General features: G+C 36.4%; 1 protein-coding gene across 4 annotated transcripts; it reads right to left on the reverse strand.

Moving 5' to 3' along the window:
• Positions 1-32: 32 nt before the first annotated feature.
• Positions 33-9,417, reverse strand: PJVK (pejvakin). Of its 4 annotated transcripts, XM_036320341.1 has the most exons (7): positions 8,398-9,417; positions 7,503-7,751; positions 6,689-6,884; positions 6,030-6,171; positions 4,652-4,769; positions 2,927-3,025; positions 33-2,708 (listed from the first exon to the last, which is right to left on the reverse strand). In XM_036320341.1, the coding sequence occupies exons 2-7, from the start codon at positions 7,711-7,713 to the stop codon at positions 2,416-2,418; spliced, it is 1,059 nt and encodes a 352-aa protein (XP_036176234.1). In that variant the 5' UTR covers positions 7,714-7,751; positions 8,398-9,417; the 3' UTR covers positions 33-2,415. The 4 variants fall into 4 exon arrangements, with proteins under 4 accessions (XP_036176234.1, XP_036176233.1, XP_036176236.1 ...); XM_036320340.1 differs by having other exon boundaries at positions 7,503-9,417; XM_036320343.1 differs by lacking the exon at positions 8,398-9,417 and having other exon boundaries at positions 6,689-6,867; positions 7,503-7,639.
• Positions 9,418-9,560: the final 143 nt, after the last annotated feature.

Below are 9,560 nucleotides of genomic sequence, written 5' to 3' on the forward strand. Positions count from 1 at the left end.
CTCCCCAACTCTAACCTAACAACATGTGCACATGTTGTAAGTAACCATTTTTTAATGTTTTAAATGTTTAAATGCCCATATTTTTAAATTTTTCAATAGGGACCAAGGAATTAACATTTCACTGTTTATACCTCTCATAGCATACGAGTAGGTAGTAGTATGTAAAAAGCATAGAACTGAAGAGTCTAGTTTTGGTGTGCATGCAGGAAAATATAAGTTGTATAAAACCCTGTCCCACAGAGAGCCTCAACACAGTCTCTGTACTTTTTGGTGCAAGCTTCTGACTTTATATATTTGTTCCAATGGGGAATTGTTAAAGATGTTTGATCAAATCGTGCATCTTATAGCAGACATAGTACAGTCTGGACTGCTCTGAGTCTGGTACTCCTTTAGACATCAGGATAAATGTGCCGCCACTCTTCCTTCTCATAGGCTTTTATATCTACCATCCCTAACTTTTTGTCTTGATTTTAAATTGATGTCTTGGTATTGCTTAGTTTTCAGTTCCTTCTCTCTAGTATCTCCATCCTATGTCACTTCATTTCACAATGATTTTGTTATTAATCATGAGTGAACATTACAAACATGCCATTAAATTTTTGATAAATGTATAGAATTTATTTTACACATGTGGATACATAAATATCTCTCAGAACTATATGTTAAATAAATGTTTTAAACATTTTCAAAGGAGAAAAGAAATAAATGTACCATGGCAATTTTGTGTCATGGTCACATCATGACATGGTACAACTTGTGGAGAAAAAGAGGTAAGAGATGCTATAGATGCAGTTGGTACCAAAGAAAGGCCACGTTTATTGGAGCATGTAAGGTTTAGCCTACTGCATGTGTAGGAAGGAATGGTCAGGCTCTAAATAGCTCTATTCAAAACAGGTGAGTTCAAAACAAAGCTTTTCCATTTTCTGAAACTTGCTCTTTCCAAACCACTGTATCTCTTAACCTCTTTCTATATACTGCCAGAAATTCTGTTACTTAAAAGGGTAGGGATAACACAAAACCCACCAGATTAGTGGTGTCACATAAGCATAACACAGAGTTTGACACTTCATAAAACAAAAACATTTACTAGTTTTTCTTCCTGCCAATATTGCATCATTCCTCTGCCCTATTTTATAACTTCTCACTTGCTTAGTCAATTATTAATCTCTCTACTTTCTTCAGAAAAACCTGCTCAGTGGAAGTAAACTAAGTTGGTAATATTATGCTTTGGTTTGAAACTGCACCCACTTTCTTTATATAAAAAAGTCACTAGACCCTTGTTTGGTCTGTATCCTCATATTTGCATTTGAATCACATACTCTGTCTAAAATAAAATACAGTGACAAAAGATATAAATGGAAATTATCAGTTAATACAAACTATAATTCTAACCTTTTTGTCCTATTGTTTTTAAACAAAGTGCCTTTAAACTTATCTTTTAAAAGATTATAGTTGATGTTAAATGAATACGGAGATTGATTCTGAAACTAATCACACTTAAATAAAAAATAAAATTTTAATCATTCTACATGCTTTAGTGCTCAAGTAGTTCGTATTCACGTGATTGCATTATGCCTTCATAGGCATATACCTAGTAATGAGTGATGTAATTATACACTGTGAGTTCTAGAATTTGAACATATTATTTTTGCGGTTATTTTCATAAGGGTATATATATATATAGTAAATTTAGGTTGTTTATGACAAATTTCAGATGTCTTACAGAGTAGATGAAAAAGATTTCTTAGAACTAAATATGTTCAATGTTTTAAACATCTTCAGGGGAGAAAAGAAACATTTCCTAGCTGTCTTAACTTTAAAATGACAGCAGTGAGTTTTATACAGCCAAAACTAGCGAGCTTATGTCCATAGCAGCCCATTACTACGATCAGTCACCCTGTTAACTGTACACAATGCCCCACTGAGCTCAATGTGCTTTTAACTTGATACTGCAATTAAGCACTTAGGTTACATTAAATTATTAACACATTTTTCTCATTTTACCAGAAATAGGGCAATAGTTAAAGCACCATAAAGTCGCCTCTTTTGCACTCTTTTCATCTTTAAATGTTAATTAAAACCCAATTAAAAATAAAGTTGGTATTTCAAAAAATCTCTATGTAAAAAGTTACCCAAATGATAAACTAAATCCCTAAAATACTTCTAACGTGAGTGGCAGATTTTATGGAGGAGCATCTACATTCTTAATTTTATATTTAAGCCTTCTTTCCATATAAAAATATTAACCTTCATACAAGTTACGAGGAGACTGTTATCACCTCCACTTTATACATGAAGAAAATGATGCCCAGACAGGTTAATTTCTTTCCCTCTTTAATTTGCCACAATTCATTTTGGAAAGGTGTGTGGCACAGTTGCACCTTAAACACCAGCAAAGTGCATTCATTTTTCATTTTATTTCATTCTCTTGTGCCAAATATCAAAACAAGGAACTGCATGAAGTCTCACGTACTTCTGCCCATCGACAGAACACTGAAAGCACCCATAAACCGTCTCCCTTTTTAAGTTCCCCATCCCACAGAGTATGCAAGGTCCTTTTGGAATGTTGTGATTAAGTAAGTTAACACGGATGTGAGTCCCCTCTTTGAGTGAAATATCAGTCATGCTGAAACGTTTATCATAGTAGTCAGTAAAAAGGTCGTCTAAGTAAAGCTGGGAACGAGAAATGACGTCCATCACTCTTCTATCTAAAGACAGAAACAGAGAAATGTGTCAGAAGTCAAATAAAAAACAACAACATAGAAGCAAGCTGCATTTATAACCATGTGAATCTAAGCCATCAGTCATGAAATAATTTGGCTTTTAAATTTAAATTCTTAACAGGATTACTAATAGACAACCTCAAGTATTGATCCCAGAAGAAAAAGAATATATTTGAAATACTCTTCAATGGACATGGACATACTTCTTTCAAATAGTATGTTTCTCAATCTGTAGAGCACGGCAAACGTTGCTGTCTCTTCCCTTTCAAATCCTCCTTTTGACACTGAAGTGACACAAAGGTCTATAAAAGAAATTTAGAAGATGTTATAAGTTGAACTCAGATTTTTGTGGTTGATGAATTCTGGTACGTGACTTCACTGTATTTGTTTAAGTTAAATTTTACATATTTTTAGGAAAGGTAACATTCACATGGTACACGATTCAAAGAGCACAACAAAGCAGTATAGTGACAAGTCTCTAGACTACTATGACCCCTGCCTCAGTTTTCCACCCCATAGGTAACCGTGTTAACTTTCTTGTGTATATTTCCAGAAATGTTCCATATATTTTATACATAAAATACACACACACACACATATAAAATTCTTTAGGCTCAAAATGTTATATATTACACACATTTCTTTCAAATATCTCTTAGAGATTATTCAATGTCAGGATATGTAGTGCTTCCTCATTCATAGTATTCCTTTGTATGGATGAACCATTATTTAACTAGTTGCTGATAAAAGATCTTAAGGTTATTTCCAATCTTCTACTAGTATGAACTGAATATCCTTATCTCCATATCATTTCACACATGTAAGTATATCTATATGTTACATTCATAAAAGTGTAAGTAAAGCTAAAGTATATGCACATTTTAAATTTTGATGGATATCAGTTCAGACTCCTATCAATATACATAATTGTAAAAAACCTACACCCAAAGGGTCCCAAAGAGAATTTAATTTGCATGTTTTGTTTTGTTCCTGGATCCCGAGTCCCTCTTCCAATAGAACTGCAGAAACAAACATAAACAGGTCTAAAAATGTTTATAAATTACCATGGCCAGAGGGCTCACTTGCCTGGTTCTTTGGCCTACACCTAGACTTGAGCTGGCTGGCCTCCTAACCTTAAAGGTCTGTAAAATGTAGAAATCTAAAGTGAGCCTCACTGAGGTATTACATAAGGTGACAATTTTAGGGGCAGTATTTGTACTTTTAACGTTATTTTTAGGGAGAGTTGGGGCGGGGCGGATCTCTGATAGATAAAATTAAAGAAAAGTTGTCTTTGGGTATACTAGTTTGGGTGCCCTGACATCTTCAGGCATCTTACTGTCTATTTACTCCTCTATTTGCCATAATAAAAAACTACCTATTAGAAGGCCATGTATTATCTCCCCATATGTCAAGGAATACTTTTGTCAGTGGACTGCATTTTAGCTCTTATCTGTAATTGTAAGTGGGGTGGTGGGAGTCTGTAGCCTTTACCAAGAAGAAGAAAAGAGGTACTGGGTAAGTAGGGAGTGGAGGGTATTTCCTAGCTACTTCATCCAAGCTGCCCAGAGGTGTGGCTCAGTGGTTGAGCATTGACCTATGAACCAGGAGGTCATGATTCGATTCCTGGTCAGGGCACATGCCCCGTTGGGTTGCGGGCTTGATCCCCAATGGGGGGCATGCAGGAGGTAGCCAATCAATGATTCTCTCTCATCATTGATGTTTCTGACTCTTTCCTCCCTTCCTCTCTGAAATCAATAAAAATATATTTTAGAAAAAAGATTGACAGTGCTGAGAGCATCACTCTTCTATAATTAAAGAGGCAGTGGTGAGAGCATCACTCTTCTAATCTTAAAGAGAGAGACAAAGCGAGAGAATTAAATTCTTAAAAATGTAATCAAGTCTGTGTTTCATGCAAGTCACTCACTCACCAAAGACACCATCCAAGTAAATGAAGAGTTCGAAAACACTGAAAGCTATGGTTGTGTGTGCTGGGAAAACAATAGCTTTGTCCCTTCCCCTGGGATTCTGTTCATCCATAAAATGAAACTGTATTAAAAAAATAAATAACATCATTAAGGAGCATAACATGTAAGGATAGCTTTTTGGAGGAACTTAACATTTCCTTCAATCCTATCAAAAGGAAACAAACAAAACGAAACACTTCTCCAAGTAAAGAATTATCCTACTGGAAGTGACTTTATAGCAGAGCTCCACATGGTCCAATGGGATCTCGATCTATATTAGGAAATAGCACTCACCACTCTCTCACTTATTTGGTATTGGAGCCAATGATTAGTGCTACCACAATAGCTAAGCTCTCTGGCACAGAAGCCTTTGTCTTTCAACTGCAAACCAACTGTGTTTAAGTACTAGAGCTTTCTTTAAGCCTACCCTGTCTGCTGTTCCAAAGCCCCCAAAACTTTCAGCAGCTTTCCAAAGCAATCACCAACAATTAAGATCATGCCCAGCCGAGGCCAGTTTGGCTCAGTGGATAGAGCGTCGGCCTGCGGACTGAAAGGTCCCAGGTTCGATTCCGGTCAAGGGCATGTACCTGGGTTGCGGGTACATCCCCAGTAGGAGATGTGCAGGAGGCAGCTGATCGATGTTTCTCTCTCTCATCGATGTTTCTAACTATCTCTCTCCCTTCCTCTCTGTAAAAAATCAATAAAATATAAAAAAAAAAAAAAAGATCATGCCCAAATGATCCAACGTTAAACAATTTGGTAAGCAGCTAAATGGAGGCTTTATTTTCAAAGACTTGAAAAGGTTATCATTGAACCCTGTCTTTCTAACATTTAGAAATCAAGTCATTATTTGTGAATGACAAGGACAAACATAATAATTGAAGTAATAAACACAATTACTTTTAAGACTTTTAAAAAGATTTAACATTGAAGTGTGTTTAGTCACAATATTATTTTAGAAAAATTATTATAAAAATATAAATTCAACTTTTAAAATTTAAGTATAAACTATATCACTTAAAAATAATATCAAAGAATTCAATAAAAGTATTTAATTTTTATTCTTAATACAGTATTTAAATAGCAATAGGAGGGACTCTAGTATGCATATTATTTCAGGACTAGTATTCTGTTTTCATTATATGTGTTTACAATCCAAATTTTCTTAGTTTTTTTTTCACATTCTAATACAAAACCATTACTGTGTGAAATCCTATATATCCTTGCAGTTCTTTAATCTCAACATTTGACAAAATACACAAGTCCCATTAGAATTTGAGTACTTTTTAAAAAATTCCCTTGCAGCCTTCTCATAAAAGAAGCCTAATGAGAGTGGCTTTACCCGCATGGACTCCCCACGAATTCCAGCATGCACAGACAGTGAGCACTGTCGTGTGGTTCGAATGCTTTCCATGACAACACACAAGACTGCCTTTCTGCTGCTCCTTGACTGACGTATCAAGCTGTGGTCAAAATTAATTTTTCTAAAATAAACAAGAGAGACAGTCACAAGAATCTATGGCATCTGATTACGTATCATCCGACACATTTTTTGCTATCATGTATTACTCATTCACAGTCTACCTTAACTAAAAGTAAATCAAGGCAGGCTTACTACAAATCAGAAAGTATGCTCAAAAGAAATTTAATAATCTGCCTCTCCGTTCTATTTTCTTAAAACATCTTATTATAGGGGTCTATTGGAGAGACTCTCTCAGCATATTTGTTGCAAGCAGATTCCTGTATTCTTTTAATCTAATAATTTAGCAAATGTATTCATATCCAAAGCAATTTTGTGGAACAATTTAAAATTCTCTTTAAACCAAATGATTTTGGATATCTACTCCTATCAAAAGTTTGGGTATATTACTAATTTGCATTATTTCAAACAAATACATTACATTACTAAAATGAACCTGAATGTTTTAATGATTTATAATGAAGTTTATATAATTAAAAAATTTAATGAAAACACTTCAGTATAGTAATTATTATACTGACCGTGAACTAATTTCCTTGAGTAATGTTGAAACTTCCACTTCATGTTTAGTTACTACACCAAATGAAGCTTTTACTGCAACAGAATCTGATCCAGTAACGTTAATCCCAACATCATTCACAATATGGTTGCCTCGCCTTCCATAGAGTGAAACATCTGATTCATCTTCATAATTCAGTAACTGATAAGATGAAATACCTTTTTTAAAAAAGGAAGTTAATATTTTTCAAATGTCACTAATTATTCTAATGTAGATTACATATGGTAACACATTAATTTACTATTTAAGACTTCATTACCCACCTGTTAAGAAAGGCAAAGTTTCAAACCAAGATTAAAAATAGTCATTCAATTAATTAGAAAACAAGAAGAAATAAATAGCTAGAGTACTTAAAATGAACTCAAATTCGACAGAACTTCTTATGCATCAAGATCCACTGGATAGTTGAAAGAAAAACAAATGCTTTTAAGAAATAATTTGCCTCAATGTCCATTTATTTTCTAACCAAGTCTGTAATATATTTCAGTTTGCCAACTGTAATAAGTAAATCATAGAAAAATAAATACAAATTATTTTCATCTCATTTGACCATGTGAGATAGGTAAGATTAAATAAAACCTCCATTTCATAGATGAAGAAATTTATTACTATGCCATTTTCTAAGCTGATCTGGTTAAAACAATTTATAAAATAATTGAAATAAAATTATATAATAATCTTATAAAATAGGTTTGAAAGTTATTCAATCAATAAAGATTTGATACTATTACAAACTTCAGGCACTTAAGTTAATCATAGTAATAAAAGTTACTTACCAGCTGAAATTTCTCTGTCTCCTAGAAGAATATCTTTCAGTGTAAAAGGTGTCGAGGTAAATTTATATCTAGGAAACAGAAAGCATCGCTTCTTTTTCACCACCAGACTTAGAGGTTGGTATTTGTCCGCTTCACTGAGACTTGGAACAGGAACTAATCTCCCTCCATCTCCAACTTGCTTGACAAAGCTCTTGGTAGCAGCCGCAAACATATTAATATAGTATCCAATTATCCATCAACTGCAACCCTCTGATAACAAATCCATATTTGCAAAGAAAATCAGGCACAAATCTAAGCCTTACTTGATTTTAAATATAATTATACACTTTAAAATACAAAGCATGGTTCCACCAAGTAGTTTACAGTGTACAGTTCACAACACTGCCTCCCTTGGTGTGCTCAGGTGATGAATTATAGATCAACAGTGTAAAGTGATATACTAAAAGTAAGTCTAATTTGGAATTGCAGTCCAAATTATACACAGAAAATATACACTAAAATATACACAGAAAACTAGTAAGTTAAAAATGCTAGCAGTGTCCTTAATGAGGGTCAAGGTTAATCGTTTGCCAGTTTTGTGGGAACAGCCCTGTGGGAACAATGCAATTAGGCACTAACATTAGCCTGGACACCAGCTACCCTGTACCTAGTCCAAAGGGAATTCTGCCACAAGTCCATCATGCCAACCCTGGCAACAGAAAAGTATTGTTTTGAATCCGTATGGTATACAGTTTATTGTTTCAGCATTTCATTCATTGTCCTTGTATGATTACAGCAAGTGATTAATATCAAGAGTCACAGACTATAAGGAAACAAATCTATGCAGATCTTTATAAAATGCTGAATGAAAACCACATCACATATAAATAACTGTATAAACATGTAGGTTTCTTACTCTGAAGCTGGCGCATGGACATCTCTTTGAAAGGGGATCCTACTGTCTTTATTTTTATTTTGTTTCATCATTATTCCAGTAACTCAGCCTTTAAAGAGAGCTACATAAGGATTTGGCTTGTTTTTTAAAGGAATTTTGTGGCTAAAAATACACTTTAGAAACAAATCTGAGTGCTGAAATATTGTACTGCCATAGTTAGGTGGCTAGTAACAGATACAATACATATATAGAGGCGGTAGGGGGAGGAAGAATAGGTTAATTCAAGACTCAATAATATAAATCAATTTGATTAGATTCTGGACATTCTTTTTTTAAACATTTACTTTCAAATATCCAGGGCTCACGTGCAAACCCCCCAAAGAACAGTTTTTAATAATGTCCCCTTGTGTGAATAATCTTCCAAAACACCAAGAAACCACAGGGAGTCGTTTCTGCAAGTGGCTAGCAGGTCCCTAGAGAAGCGACTGGGCATCTCACGCCGCTGTCTGACCCCTACGCCAAAGGTGGTGCATCCCAGGCAAACGCCATTACGACCAGCACCACAGGTGTGCAGGAACAATATTTAATGAGAATCCGGCCCACAGAAAAGCCTTCCTTTACACCTAACAGGCCTTGCTGGGATCCGCAGGCCCAGCATTTATCTCGCGACAAAAGCCTGTGAGACAATGACGCCCCACGGAGCAAGGGAGAAGGAGGGGGGTCTCTGGACGTGCCCGCGAGCGCCTGGGGCAGGGCTCCAGGGGAGAGCCCGCCGCAGCCCTCGGGAGTCTCCAGCTTGGGCCAGGCCCAGGGATGCTCTCTCTAAATTTTGCCTTTGGAATTTTGAAATCTTTGGCTTAAAGTGACGCAGTCCTCATCCTTCACCCCGCCTGAAAAAAACAAAATAAGGCTGAGCTTCAGGCCCACAGACCGTGAGACTTGCCAGTCCCACAAGCCTCTCCCGGCAGGAAACGGCCTCCTTCTAGGACACAGAACCGAGGCCTGCAGAGGCCGGGGCACAGGGTGCCGAGAAGCCCGAGGCCCCAGGTGGGTGGGTACGCGCGGAAGCAGAGCCAGGGCTGGGAGACGGGGCGGGCCTGTAACCAGGGGGCGGGCCTGTAACCAGGGGGCGGGGCCAGACGCCGAAGAGCCGGCGGGCGGGGCGGAGCTTGGAGGTGGGCCGG

The sequence above is a fragment of the Myotis myotis genome, unplaced genomic scaffold (genome assembly GCF_014108235.1).
Source record: "Myotis myotis isolate mMyoMyo1 unplaced genomic scaffold, mMyoMyo1.p scaffold_m19_p_8, whole genome shotgun sequence".
Lineage (NCBI taxonomy): Eukaryota > Metazoa > Chordata > Mammalia > Chiroptera > Vespertilionidae > Myotis > Myotis myotis.